The 14,363-nt window shown below is 35.7% G+C and overlaps 4 protein-coding genes across 4 annotated transcripts; all 4 read left to right on the forward strand.

Moving 5' to 3' along the window:
• The first annotated feature begins 122 nt into the window (after positions 1–122).
• Positions 123–1,374, forward strand: LOC133035562 (putative disease resistance RPP13-like protein 1). The gene has a single exon (XM_061111424.1). The coding sequence runs from the start codon at positions 255–257 to the stop codon at positions 1,368–1,370; it is 1,116 nt and encodes a 371-aa protein (XP_060967407.1). The 5' UTR covers positions 123–254; the 3' UTR covers positions 1,371–1,374.
• On the forward strand, positions 1,375–3,233 carry LOC133035520 (putative disease resistance protein At3g14460). Its single transcript, XM_061111357.1, has 2 exons — positions 1,375–2,727; positions 3,084–3,233. Exons 1-2 carry the CDS (start codon positions 1,375–1,377, stop codon positions 3,231–3,233), a joined length of 1,503 nt encoding a protein of 500 aa, XP_060967340.1.
• A 1,833-nt stretch (positions 3,234–5,066) lies between these two features.
• Positions 5,067–9,321, forward strand: LOC115709490 (putative disease resistance RPP13-like protein 1). Its single transcript, XM_061111430.1, has 2 exons — positions 5,067–8,403; positions 8,986–9,321. The coding sequence occupies exons 1-2, from the start codon at positions 5,357–5,359 to the stop codon at positions 8,990–8,992; spliced, it is 3,054 nt and encodes a 1,017-aa protein (XP_060967413.1). The 5' UTR covers positions 5,067–5,356; the 3' UTR covers positions 8,993–9,321.
• A 1,542-nt stretch (positions 9,322–10,863) lies between these two features.
• Positions 10,864–13,565, forward strand: LOC133035521 (putative disease resistance RPP13-like protein 1). Its single transcript, XM_061111358.1, has one exon. The coding sequence runs from the start codon at positions 11,130–11,132 to the stop codon at positions 13,563–13,565; it is 2,436 nt and encodes an 811-aa protein (XP_060967341.1). The 5' UTR covers positions 10,864–11,129.
• The last annotated feature ends 798 nt before the right edge of the window (positions 13,566–14,363 follow it).

Raw genomic sequence — 14,363 nt, forward strand, 5'->3', positions numbered from 1 at the left:
TGAATTATTGCTTTGATATTACAATCAATGAATTGTTCTGCTTATATTATATATATTTATAGATATATATATAACAACAGTAAAATTGTGATAACGTAGGTCCCATGAATATGGTGTTCATAATTGACCTGTTCTACATTTCATAATTAAAGATCAATTCAAAACTGCTACACTCAATCTCAAACACTGTTCGCTACAATTTCTGCTAGTTATTCTCTCTTTTGCAATTACTATTTGTCGGAAGATCTGATCTAATGGCGGCTGAAATGGTTGGAGGGGCGCTTCTCTCTGCTGTTCTTGCTCCGTTGGTGAAAAAGTTAACTGCTGAGGTGAAAGACTTCTTCAATGGGAAAAATGCCATTCTGAAGCTGGTGGAGGAGTTGGAAACTTTGCTCTCCCCGGCTGATCTGCTGCTCATTGATGCTGAGGAGAAGCTCATCAAAGACCCAAGGGTGAGAAAATGGCTTGATGATCTCAAGGATGTCATTTATCATGCAGACGACGTGGTTTACAAGATCGACGCTGAAGCATCGCTAAAAAAGCTGAAAGGTGGTGGTCCTGACGAATCTCATAGCAGCCAGTATAAGAAGAGGCTCCTTAAAGTCATCCCCACTCCTTTAACTTCTTTTGATAAGGCCATAAAACCTGAGATAGAAGAGACGCTTGGGAAATTGAAACGTCTTCTAGACAATAAAGAGCTCGGTTTGAAACATGTGAATAATCATAAGCTTCCGGAGAGGGTATGTGCTCCATCGCTAGAAGAGTTTGATATTTATGGAAGGAATCGTGAAAAAGAAGAGATTATCAAGTTTCTTCTACCGGATGAAACAACCGGTGCCGGTGGTAAATTGTCTGTGATCCCCATAGTGGGGATGGGTGGTATTGGAAAGACTACTCTTGCTCAACTTGTATACAAGGACGACAGAGTCAACAAGATGTTCGATACGAAAGTATGGATTACAGTGGGGGAAGACAAAGTTGACTGCACAAAAGTGATGAAGCTAATTGTGCAGAAGATCACTTCTAAAACATGTGAAATTCAGGATCCATATGATCTTCAAGAAGAATTAAAGAAGGCTTTGACTGGGAAGAAGTTTCTGTTTGTTGTTGATGATGTTTGGGATGAGAATCCTTCCAAGTGGGACGTTCTAAACAATTGTTTCAAATCGGGAAAACATGGAAGCAAGATAATTGTGACAACACGGAGCACAGTTGTTGCATCGATTATGGAAGCTGGGTCAACTTATGAACTGGGAACCATAGATGAGGCTGCTGGCTGGCAATTATTTGCAAAACATGCTTCACTTGTTGTGGACACAAATGATTACTTGAATCTCAAACAAGTTGGGGAAAAAATTGTTGACTATTAAGTCAATGGGTCTTCTCTTACGAAATAAGCAGAAGAAGGAGGAATGGATCAAGATCCTATACAGTGATTTATGGGAGTTGTATGATAGAAAAGAAGTTGATATTCTTCCAGCTTTGTGGTTGAGTTACTTTAATCTACGCCCAGAATTAAAGCAATGTTTTGCTTACTGCTCCTTATTTCCAAAAGATTATCATTTTAGAAAAGGGGAGATGGTCCTGTTATGGATGGCCGAAGGTCTTTTACAGTCTACAAATAGAAAGAGAGTAGAAGAAGTTGGAGAAGAGTATTTCGAAGATCTAATTTCTATGTCATTTTTTCAACCATCAAATAACGATAAGATGGAGTCAACTTTTCTCATGCATGATCTTATACATGATTTGGCGATATTTGTTTCTGGTGAGTTCTGTTATATGATGAATAATATCAATAAATGTTCTCACAAGGTTCGTCATTTTTCGCTCAGCCAAGATTGGAAAGGAGCCTATGAGGCTAAAGAATTTGAGGAGTTATTCAAAGCTAAGTGTTTGCGCACCATATTATGGCACTGGCGCCAGGGTTCAATCAATGATTTGTTAAAGATTGAGCAGTTGGACAAGTTATTCCCAAGCTTGAGAGTACTATCCATAGAGGACAATCGTATCACCAAGCTTCCTGATTCAATAGGCAATTTGAAGTATTTAAGATATTTGAAGTTAGATTGTGGAAGTATTAAAGAAATACCTAATACAATATGTAAGTTGTATAATTTAAAGATACTATTGTTGGAGGGATGTGGGATGGTTACTACACTACCAACTGATATAGGAAATTTAATCAAATTGCAACATCTTAGTGTTCCTATGAAGGGCTTAGTAGAGATCCCATTGCAATTGAGCAAACTGCAAAATCTGCAAACACTTAATTCATTTGTTGTGGGAAAAAATAAAGATTCTGCAGCTAGCATTAAGTTGCTAAAAGAGTTTCAACATCTACACGGGAGTCTTTCGATTAAAGGACTTCAAAATGTGAGTAGTCTGGAGGAGGTTTCAGCAGCAGCATTAAACAATTTCAAGTTTCTTAGTCACCTATCTTTGGAATGGGATTATCATCATTATCCTAAAGTCGATGAGTTGCACATAGAAAGCGATGAGTTGAACATCCAAAGAGAGGTACTGAGTGCCCTCCAGCCTCATTCAAACCTGAAGGAACTTACGATTGAGAAATACAAAGGCAACAGTTTCCCGAATTGGATGGGAGACCATAGCTGCTTGTCTAATTTAGTAAGCCTGAAGATGGTAAATTGTCGTAATTGCAACTTCTTGCCGTCGTTGGGACAGCTGCCTTCTCTCAAATATCTTTGGATTAGGGATTGTGGAGTGGTGAGAATAGATTCAGAGTTTTCCTTTTAGGAAACTTTTATTTACAACTGCTATATTTTTTTGTTTAGCAGTGTACGACAACTTGACTATTTTATCCTGGGGACGACCGGTAATTTCCGATTACTTGCATAATCTTGAACAGTGTCGTGAACGTCTTAAAGAGAGCGACTTAGTCCGCGACTCAACCCAAAAATTTCATTCGGTAATATCGTTCCTGTTTTATTTTTCAGTAGCAGTCTGTATAACAATTTTAAGACGTTCGTTCTACTATGAATACTACCGACGATTTTTCTGGTTCTACAGCTGACATTAACAAGCCTTTTTCATTTTGAGGGTTTGCATTTTAAACGTTGAAGATAGAAGAGGTTGTTTTTCCTGACTATGAAAAAAGTTGTGTTTGTGCTGACTATTTGAAACTAGTTGTGTTTGAGACTCCACCTCCTGCTGAGAAGAAGGGTGAAGTCGAGAGGTACGAATCGCATGTTAAGGAAAGAACTTCTAGGTAGAGAATGATTTTGTGTGTAAGAATTTTATTTTGAATGGTCTGTCTAATGATTTGTATGATTATTATAATTCTGACAAATCTACCAAGCAAATATGTGAAGCATTACAAAAAAATTATAATACCGAGGAGGCAGGAACAAAGAAATACGCTGTGAGTAGCTACTTGAAGTTTCAAATGACTGATGATAAATTAGTCGAAGCCCAATCTCACGAGCTTCAAAAAATAGCTCACGAAATTCTATCTGAAGGTATGACTATTAATGAACAATTTCAAGTTGCTATTATGATTGATAAATTACCCCTTTCATGAAAAGATTTTAAAAATTCAGGCACAAGTACAAATTATTTGAGAAAATCAATTATTTATTTGTTGGAAACTCAAACTATCATTTTTAGTTTACAAACATATTAGATTGAAAGAATTTTCAATCCTTGTGATTTCTTCATTAAGGTGGCGTTTGGTTGATATGAATAAAAATAGAAGAATAAGAATGAGAATAAGAATAAGAATAAGAATAGAATGGAATAAAATTTAAAATACATAAAAAAAAAAAATTAATGAAAAAAATCATTAAATTTTTCTCATGTTATATTAGAATGACATTTTCATTCATTTAAAAATAGAATAGTTCCACCAAAATAGTCAAAAGACATTCCATTAAAATGACATTCAAATACTTTAACCGCTTAGAGTGTTGTGAGCTGTGTGGTTTGATTATTTTCTTCCTCTTTGCCATGCCATATTGATCTCACATTAACTTCCTGTATTTAATTTCCTTAATTAATAGAAAGATAATGGATTATTCTTTTAATCTGGTATTAGCTAGCTGCATAATTAAGAAATTTTCTATACTTAGCTATATATATATAGAACCTATTCTCACTCACAGCCCAACCCTCTTTTTTTTTTTTGATTTAAGCGTTTATATATTACAACATGTTTTACCAGGGACTCGAACCCAGGACCTCCAACACTCACACACCCACTTATGGCCACTTGAGCTAGCCCCAAGTGGTCACAGCCCAACCCTCAGAGAATTACTCTACTACCCTTTTTATTTAGTATATGCTAGCACACCCGGTAATGAAAATAGCCATGTAATGTATAAGCATGGTTTTGATTTATTATTAAAAAAAAAAAACTTTTATTTATGGATTATCTCTATCACAGGACATTAATCATTATAGTGATAATGTAGGCCATATATATATGAAGATGATAAGATGTGTAATTCCAACCTCACATTTTATTATGATTGAAATTTCTTTTGTGCTACTTTGTAACTAAAATAATAATTGCTTGGAAGGAACTGTTTTTGACTGAGTCATATTGTCATTTTAGAAAAAGACTACTCATCAGTCAGTTATGTCAGCTGAATGAATAGTCAAACTCATAAACAATATGCAGCAAAATAATATTCAATTACAAAGTAATATTCAAAAGATGTTCAATATTACTTTGTAATTATATTATATTACTAACTGAACCTTTTTTTTTGCTTTACTATTATATTTGTCAACACTAATTGAGTAATTGTGATAAGGTAGGTCCCAAGATCTCGTGTGACACCATTTTTTTCTACTTCCATTAGTAGGCCCTTGCCCCAAATATCTATTAATCTTTTCTTTTAGTGGGCATTTGGTTTGGGAGTAATAAAAATATAAGAATAGGAATGAGAATGAAAAAGAATTAGGAATGGAATGGAATAAAATTAAAATGCATAAAAAAAAAATTAATAAAAAAATCATTAAATTTTTCTCTTGTTATATTGGAATGATCTTTCCTTCTTTTTTAAAATGTAATAGTCATTCCACTAAAATAGTAGAAAGAACATTACATTAGAATGTCATCTGTACTACTAGCTGTGTAATGGAGGTCATTTTGGATTAACAAATAACTTAATACTAAAGACTAAAGTGTGAGATTATCTTTGGCCATATAATATAATTGTGATAACGTAGGTCCCAAGAATATTGTGTTCATAATTGACCATCTCTACATTTCATAATTAAATATCACTACTGCAACACAACACTGTTACTCTCAATCTCAAGCATTGTTAGCTACAATTTCTCTTAGTTATTCTCTCTTCTGCAATTACTATTTGTTGGAAGATCTGATCTGATGGCTGCTGAATTGTTTGGAGGAGCGCTTCTCTCTGCTTTCCTTGCTCCGTTGGTGGAAAAGTTAGCTTCTGAGATGAAGGACTTCTTCAAAGGGAAAGATGCCATTCTCAAGCTGCTGAAGGAGTTGAAGACTTTGCTGTCCTCGGCTGATCTGCTGCTCATTGATGCTGAGGAGAAGCTCATCAAAGACCCAAGGGTGAGAAAATGGCTTGATGATCTTAAGGACACCATTTATCATGTAGACGACGTGGTTTACAAGATCGACGCTGAAGCATCGCTAAAAAAGCTGAAAGGTGGTGGTCCTGACGAATCTCATAGCAGCCAGTATAAGAAGAGGCTCCTTAAAGTCATCCCCACTCCTTTAACTTCTTTTGATAAGGCCATAAAACCTGAGATAGAAGAGACGCTTGGGAAATTGAAACGTCTTCTAGACAATAAAGAGCTCGGTTTGAAACATGTGAAGAATCATAAGCTTCCGGAGAGGGTATGTGCTCCATCGCTAGAAGAGTCTGATATTTATGGAAGGAATCGTGAAAAAGAAGAGATTATCAAGTTTCTTCTACCGGATGAAACAACCGGTGCCGGTGGTAAATTGTCTGTGATCCCCATAGTGGGGATGGGTGGTATTGGGAAGACTACTCTTGCTCAACTTGTATACAAGGACAAAAGAGTCAACAAGATGTTCGATAGGAAAGTATGGATTACATTGGGGGAAGACAAAGTTGACTGCACAAAAGTGATGAAACTAATTGTGGAAAAGGTCACTTCTAAAACATGTGAAATTCAGGATCCATATGAACTTCAAGAAGAAGTAAAGAAGGTTTTGACTGGGAAGAAGTTTCTGTTTGTTGTTGATGATGTTTGGGATGAGGACCGTGCCAAGTGGGATGTCCTAAACAATTGTTTCAAATGGGGAAAACATGGAAGCAAGATTATTGTGACAACACGGAGCACAGTTGTTGCATCGATTATGAAAACTGGGTCAACTTATCAACTAGGAAGAATAAATGAGGCTGCTGGCTGGCGATTATTTGCAAAACATGCTTCACTTGTTGTGGACTCAAATGATTACTTGAATCTCAAACAAGTTGGGGAAAAAATTGTTGACAAGTGTAAGGGTCTTCCGTTGGCTATTAAGTCAATGGGTCTTCTCTTACGAGATAAGCAGAAGAAGGAGGAATGGAACAACATCCTATACAGTGATTTATGGGAGTTGTATGATAGAAAAAAAGTTGATATTCTTCCAGCTTTGTGGTTGAGTTACTTTAATCTACGCCCAGAATTAAAGCAATGTTTTGCTTACTGCTCCTTATTTCCAAAAGATTATCATTTTAGAAAAGGGGAGATGGTCCTGTTATGGATGGCCGAAGGTCTTTTACAGTCTACAAATGGAAAGAGAGTAGAAGTTGGAGAAGAGTATTTCGAAGATCTAATTTCTATGTCATTTTTTCAACCATCAAATAACGATGAGAAGGAGTCGACTTTTCTCATGCATGATCTTATACATGATTTGGCGATATTTGTTTCTGGTGAGTTCTGTTATATGATGAATAATATCAATAAATGTTCCCACAAGGTTCGTCATTTTTCGTTCATGCAATATTGTAAAGAAGCCTATAAGCCTAAAGAATTTGAGGGGTTATTCAAAGCTAAGTGTTTGCGCACCATATTATGGGACCACTTTTCAATCGTTGTTTCGTTAAAGATTGAGCAGTTGGACAAGTTATTCCCAAGCTTGAGAGTACTATCCATAAAGGATTTGCATATCTCTGAGCTTCCTGATTCTATAGGCAATTTGAAATATTTAAGATATTTCAAGTTACACTCTCCAGAGATTAAAGAGATACCTAATACAATATGTAAGTTGTATAATTTGGAGACACTGTTGTTGGAGGAATGTAAAGAGGTTAAAAGACTACCAAATGATATAGGAAATTTAATCAAGTTGCGACATCTTAGTGTTCCTAAGATAAACTTAGTAGAGATGCCATTGCAATTGGGCAAACTGCAAAATCTGCAAACACTTAATACATTTGTTGTGGGAAACAATAGAGATTCTGCTAGCATTAAGTTGCTGAAAGAGTTTCAAGATCTACACGGGACTCTTTCTATTAAAGGACTTCAAAATGTGAGTAGCCTGGAGGAAGTTTCAGCAGCAGCATTAAAGAATTTCAAGTTTCTTAGTCATCTATCTTTGGACTGGTATTATCATCATTATAGTGAACTCGACGAGTTGCACATAGAAAGAGAGGTACTGAGTGCCCTCCAGCCTCATTCAAACCTGAAGGAACTTACGATTGAGACCTACAAAGGCAACAGTTTCCCAAATTGGATGGGAGATTGTCGCTGCTTGTCTAATTTAGTAAGGTTGAAGATTTCATATTGTCGTAATTGCAGCTTCTTGCCGTCGTTGGGACAGCTGCCTTCTCTCAAAGATCTTTGGATTAGGGCTTGTGGTGTGGTGAGAATAGATTCAGAGTTTTATTGTAGTACTACTCTTGATTCTTCTTCTTCTGTTGCAATACAAACAAAACCCTTATTCTTTAGATCTTTGGAGACCTTGGCATTTATCGGATTCTATGAGCTGGAAGAGTGGTCATTTATTGAAGGTGGAGGTTTTCCTCGTCTTAAGAATCTTCAATTAATCAGGTGTGAGAGACTCAAAGTGACATTGTTAGGAGATTATTTCCCGTCATTGACAGAGCTTGAAATACATGACTGTGAGCAACTAATACCATTATTACTCCCAAGAGCTCGACTCATGCAGGCCCCTTTGATCACTTTAAAGAAGATTAGATTTAAGGGTTGTCCCAACTTGACGCACTTAGACGAGGAGGCCTTTCAGCACCTCACCTCCCTTAAGGAGCTGAGGATTGAATGGTGTTGTAACCTCCAATGCTTACCAAAAGGACTACCCACTTCTCTTTCTGATCTTCATATCATTGAGTGTCCATTGCTAGCACCAGGAGTGAAGAGGGAGACAGGGGAGGACTGGCCAATTATTGCTCACATCCCAAATATCACTGTCGATGACAGAGTTGCCAGGTATGATAGTTTGACTCTTTTCTCTCTTTTTTTTGGGTTATATATTTTGTGATGTGTAACTTTATTTATGTGTATGTATTGTGTATAGCAGATTTATTGGAAGAAGCTATCTCCTATACTTGTTCTGCTCATTTTAATTATTTACTTATATTTTGCTAAAAATAAATAATAATAATAATAATAATAATAATAATAATAATAATAATAATAATAATAATAATAATAATGGTTGTGAGATGTTTGACACAATGAATTTATGTTTTTATTGACAAATTTTGAAAACACAAGAAAATGAGAGTAGACTTGATAAAATCTGCTAGGTTTCTTTCTACCCTATTTGAGACAATCAATTTTTCTGTTTTCATTGAAATATTTAAAATACAGTTGCTCATTCTGTTTCTTTTCAATCTAAACTATCTTAATTTCAACATATATGATTAAGTTTCAAAACCCATATATGATAGTTTGATTGTTCTTCTTCTTCTTTTATATATATTTTTTTCTATTTGTATTTTGTATTTTATATTTTGGTATGTTCTGATGAAAACACAACACAAGCTATTAATTATTATGTTTTTGCAGGATCTAAGTCCAACCATCAATTTGTAGTGGAATGAATGCTTCTAAATGATTTGGATTGAGTTGAAGAATGCAAGAAGTCAGCTACCACCAAATAAACACTTATGATGACTTAATTTGCTTATATTTAGTTTGAGTGTTGTGTGTGATTTTGAATAATAATAGCTATACTATAGAGTGAGTGATTAGACTACTATTGTGAAATTGTAGAAGAGGTTGACACCATTGTTAATGTTCTGTATGTACTACCATTTACTCAGATTAGTGTAGAGAACAAACAACCATTGCTACCTTTGTTTGTCTCTCCTCAATATAAATCATGGTCTCCATTTTCTCTTACTCTTACTTTTCTTGAAGATTTTGTCCATACAATTGCTTGGAATTGACTAGTTTGTGTCCATAAATATTGTAACAAGAGCAACTGAAGTTGAGTATGACTTACAAGGTTGTGGAAAGATATTGAGGAACCAGATATTCGTGAGTACCATAGTTTGGTTAAGGGGTTTTGTGAGATTGAAAAGAGCAAGTTTTATCATTAAGTATTTAAATTATGCATATACATATATAATGTTATTGCAGTGCAGGGACATTTGGGAAGGAGAGGAAGGAAAGGATTGGATCCTCTTGTGAATTTCGATACGATTTTTGTTGGTGGTTTGGTTAAGGCGGGAAAGTTGTTGGAAGCTACAAAGTATGTTGTGAGAACAATGAAGAGAGAATTATTCTAATGAGGATGGAGTTGTAATGTTTGAAGAGGTGGGAAATAAGTTGAGGGAGGTGGGTTTGGTTGATTTGGCTGATATTTTTCGGAGATATGGGAAGAAATGACTACTAGAGATAGAAAAAGAAGAAGAAGACACAGAGCTGTTGATTCTTGATTCATAATGAATTTAATGTATTTACTACCAATGCTCTAAAATAAGATACCAAAAAGTGATATTATTGTGTATTTGTGATAATGTTGATTAATTCCATGATCTGATCTTCAATTAACCTTTACATTTTATAATCAAATACTACAATGCTATTGCTAGCTATATTTCTCTTCATATAATCAAAGTTTCTCTTATTTTCATAGCAGTTGCTCTGTTTCACATTCAAACACGTGAATGCACATGTAATGAGGTAGTATTTTATTTCTTTATTTTGAATTTATGTAAACCATGCACCACTAGCACAGTCTACCACAATTAAATTAACATATAATTATCATTATTTTACACTGCTATCCATAAACCAAAACAAACTCATAATAAACAATGTTCAATGATCTGCTTTTAGAGCAGTCTGTTACAATGTACTACACTAACTGAGCATTGTATACTCTTCCCTGTAATTCTTTTGTGAGTTTCTGAAGATCTGATATGGCTGAATTGGTTGGAGGAGCTCTTCTCTCTGCTTTGCTTAATCCATTGGTGGAAAAGTTAGCTTCTGAGGTGAAGGACTTCTTCAAAGGAAAAGAAGCCATTCTCAAGCTTCTCAAGGAGTTCAAAACTTTGCTGTCGTCGGCTGATCTGCTGCTCATTGATGCCGAGGAGAAGCTCATCAAAGACCATAGAGTGAGGAAATGGCTTGATGATCTCAAAAACGCCGTTTATGACGCAGACGACTTGGTTTACAAGATTGACACTGAAGCATGGCGAAACCAACTGGAACTGGAAGTTAGTGGTCCTCCTGAATCTCATACCAGCTGCTTTTGTAGTAGTAAGGTACTAATAAATCCACCCATAGTTTATATAATATGTTATGTATATTTTCTTGTAAATTGGTTCATTCAAGTTATATTTCAATCCACCCATCATATTTTCTTGGAGTGTTTGTAAAAAAATTTGATCTATATTGCATGCGTTCATAATACTTGTCAGGAACTCATGAGACTCATCTCATCAACTCCTTTAACTTCTTTTGATAAGAACATAAAACCTGAGATAGAAGAGACACTAGAGAAGTTGAAGTTTCTTCTAGACCATAAAGATCTTGGTCTGGAACGTGTGAGAAATCATAAGAAGCCAGAGAGGGTATGTGGTCCTTTGGTGGAAGAATCTGATGTTTATGGAAGAGATGTTGATAAAGAAGCTATTGTTAAGTTGCTTCGGTCCGATGACACAACTGGTGGTGACAAATTGTCAGTGATCCCAGTAGTGGGTATGGGCGGTATTGGAAAGACTACTCTTGCTCAACTTGTATACAACGACGACAAAGTCATTAAAATGTTTGATACCAGAGTTTGGGTTACTGTGGGAGACGATGACAAGGTGAATAGTTCTAAAGTGATGAAAACAATTATTCTGAAGGTCACATCTGCCAAATGTGAAAGCGAAGAGGAGTTTGAGGTATTAAATGAAGTTAAGAAGGTTTTGACTGGGAAGAAGTTTCTCATCGTTCTTGATGATGTTTGGGATGAAGATAGCAGCAGATGGGATGTTATAAAAAGTACTTTTCAATCTGGGTTGCATGGAAGCAAGATCATAGTGACAACACGTAGCAATAGGGTTGCATCAATAATGGGAACTAAGTCATCAACTTATTCCCTAAGCACTATATCTTTTGACAAAGGCTGGCAGTTATTTGTTAGATGTGCTGCAATCGATGTCAACTCACACGAGTACTCAGATTTGCAAGCAATTGGTCGAAAAATTGTTGAAAAGTGTAATGGTCTTCCTCTAGCTATAAAATCACTTGGGGGACTTTTACGTGGGAAGCAAAATAAAGAGGATTGGGATGACATATTAAACAACGATATATGGGAGTTGTATGAGAGGGAGAGTGTAGGTATTCTTCCAGCTTTATGGCTGAGCTATTTTTATTTACCTTCACATTTGAAGTCTTGTTTCTCCTATTGTGCTATATTTCCTAAAGATTATGAATACAATGAAGAAGAGATGATCTTATTGTGGATGGCTGAAGGTCTTTTACTTCCTAGCAAGGGAATGAGAATTGAAGAAATAGGAAAGAAGTGCTTTAAAGATCTAATCTTAATGTCATTTTTTCAACCATCAAATTACAATAGGAAGGAGCCAACTTTTCTCATGCATGATCTTATACACGATTTGGCAATATTTGTTTCTGGTGAGTTTTGTTATATGATGAATAATAGCAGTAAATTCTCACATAAGGTTCGCCATTTTTCGTACATGCAAGAATGTGCAAAAGCTAATGAACCTAAGGAATTTGAGGAGTTATTTAAAGCTAAGTGCTTGCGTACCATATTGTGGCAACAAGGTTCAAGCCAACTAAAGTTGTTAAAGATTGAGCACTTGGATACATCATTTCCAAGCTTGAGAGTACTATCCATAAACGACTGTTATACCACAAAGCTTCCTAATTCAATAGGAAATTTGAAGTATTTAAGGTATTTGAAGTTAGATTGTGAAGATATTGAAGAGATACCTAATACAATATGTGAGTTGTATAATTTGGAGACTTTGTTGTTGACGGAATGTGAAGGAGTTACTCGACTACCGAATGATATAGGAAATTTAATCAAGTTGCGACATCTTACTGTTCCTTGGAAATTAGAAGAGATGCCATTGCAGTTGGGGAAGCTACAAAAACTGCAAACACTAAATAAATTTGTTGTGGGGAATAGTAAAGATTGTGGTAGCATTAAGATGTTGGAAAACCTTCAAGAACTACGAGGAAGTCTTTCTATTCACGGATTAAGAAATGTGAGTAGCCTTGAGGAAGTTTCAGATGCAACACCATTATTGAAGAGTAAGAAGTTTCTTAGTCTATATTTGGGATGGGCCGGTAATCATAAAGCTGAACTTGATTTGCACAAAGAAAGAGAGCTACTCAATTCCCTCCAGCCACATCCAAACCTGAGGGAACTTACAATTTGGAGTTACAAAGGCAACTGTTTCCCAAATTGGATGGGAGATTGTTGCTGCTTGTCTAATTTAGTAAGCCTGAAGATGGTAAATTGTCATAATTGCATCTGCTTGCCGTCGTTGGGACAACTGCCTTCTCTCAAAGTTCTTTTCATTGAGCATTGTGGTGTGGTGAGAATAGATTCAGAGTTTTATTGCTCTACTAGTACTAGTATTGATTCTTCAATTGCAATACAAACAAAGCCATTCTTTAGATCTTTGGAGAACTTGAAATTTGAATATTTGTCTAAGCTTGAAGAGTGGTCATTTATAGAAGGTGGAGTTTTTCCTCGTCTTAAGAATCTGCAATTTAAGTGGTGTGAGAGACTCAAAGTGTCATTGTTAGCAGATCATTTTCCGTCATTGACAGAGCTTGAAATAGTTGATTGTGAGGAACTAATACCATTATTACTCCCAAGAGCTCAACTCATGGAGGCCCCTTTGATCAGTTTAAAGAGAATCATGATTAGCGAGTGTTTCAACTTGACGCGCTTTGACGACACGGCCTTTCAGCACCTCACCTCCCTTGAGGAGTTGAAAATTAGACATTGCAGTAACCTCCAATGCTTGCCAAAAGAACTACCCACTTCTCTTTCTGATCTTTACATCACTGGTTGTAAATTGCTAAGACCACGAGTCGAGAGGGAGACAGGGAAGGACTGGCCAATTATTGCTCACATCCCAAATATAATTGTGGATGACAAGAAAACATAGGTATTACTCTTTTCTCTTCCCCCTGTCCTACATTGTTTAAAAGCTTTATTCAATATTGAATCAAAGTCTTCAAAGTCCTTATTCAATTTTTTTACAACACTTCTAGGTTGGGTTTCACTTAAGAGATTGCTTGCATACTTTGATTGGAAAGGTTGCTTGGAAGTTTGCGAAAAGAAATTGAGATTGGTGTTTATGATGAATAATCCAGTGTTAGCTTTGAATCAAGATCTTTTGTTAAAAGGTGGTGTCTTATACTGTAATAAATCAATCTAATTCTGAGAAGTCATCATAAGTACTTTCGATTGCACATTGGCATGCTTTCGAGTAAGACTACATACAAAATATGTAAGGCTACTTTTCTTTCCTTTAAATTTCTGATCCTCAGTCATTAATACCTATAGCTTCAACAATTTTCTGAGCTGTAAATAGAACATGAGTGTTGAATGGTTACTTTCACCATTTTGATCTGAAGATTTGATCTCTACTCTACTTGTTAATGCCTTTCAAATTGATAGCTTCCATTCCAAGTGAATGAACATATATAAATGAGTACCGGTTTGCATTTCAAACCAGCTTCTGTCTTAGCCTTGGAAGTGTTCTCAGATGAAGATTGGTTGATGATTATAGTGTGATTAGAGTGGTCATTACTGTTACTTTGTAAACTAGAAATTGTTGAGACCATTGTTAATGATTTGTAGATAGCAACCATTGCTACCTTTGTCTCTCCTTAATTAATTATCTCAATAAATCTTGGTGTCCATTTTCTGAAATTTGTTAATTTCTTTTGAACATTTTGTC

Source organism: Cannabis sativa, chromosome 3 (genome assembly GCF_029168945.1).
Source record: "Cannabis sativa cultivar Pink pepper isolate KNU-18-1 chromosome 3, ASM2916894v1, whole genome shotgun sequence".
Classification (NCBI taxonomy): Eukaryota; Viridiplantae; Streptophyta; class Magnoliopsida; order Rosales; family Cannabaceae; genus Cannabis; species Cannabis sativa.

Bases quoted from the DNA above. Each gene is read 5' to 3' on its own strand.
- LOC133035520 (XM_061111357.1), top strand. From the start codon at position 1,375: ATGGGTCTTCTCTTACGAAATAAGCAGAAGAAGGAGGAATGGATCAAG. The intron at 2,728-3,083 runs GTGAGAATAGAT...TAAACGTTGAAG, and splicing joins GGATTAGGGATTGTGGAGTG to ATAGAAGAGGTTGTTTTTCC.
- LOC133035521 (XM_061111358.1), top strand. From the start codon at position 11,130: ATGGGCGGTATTGGAAAGACTACTCTTGCTCAACTTGTATACAACGAC.
- LOC133035562 (XM_061111424.1), top strand. From the start codon at position 255: ATGGCGGCTGAAATGGTTGGAGGGGCGCTTCTCTCTGCTGTTCTTGCT.
- LOC115709490 (XM_061111430.1), top strand. From the start codon at position 5,357: ATGGCTGCTGAATTGTTTGGAGGAGCGCTTCTCTCTGCTTTCCTTGCT.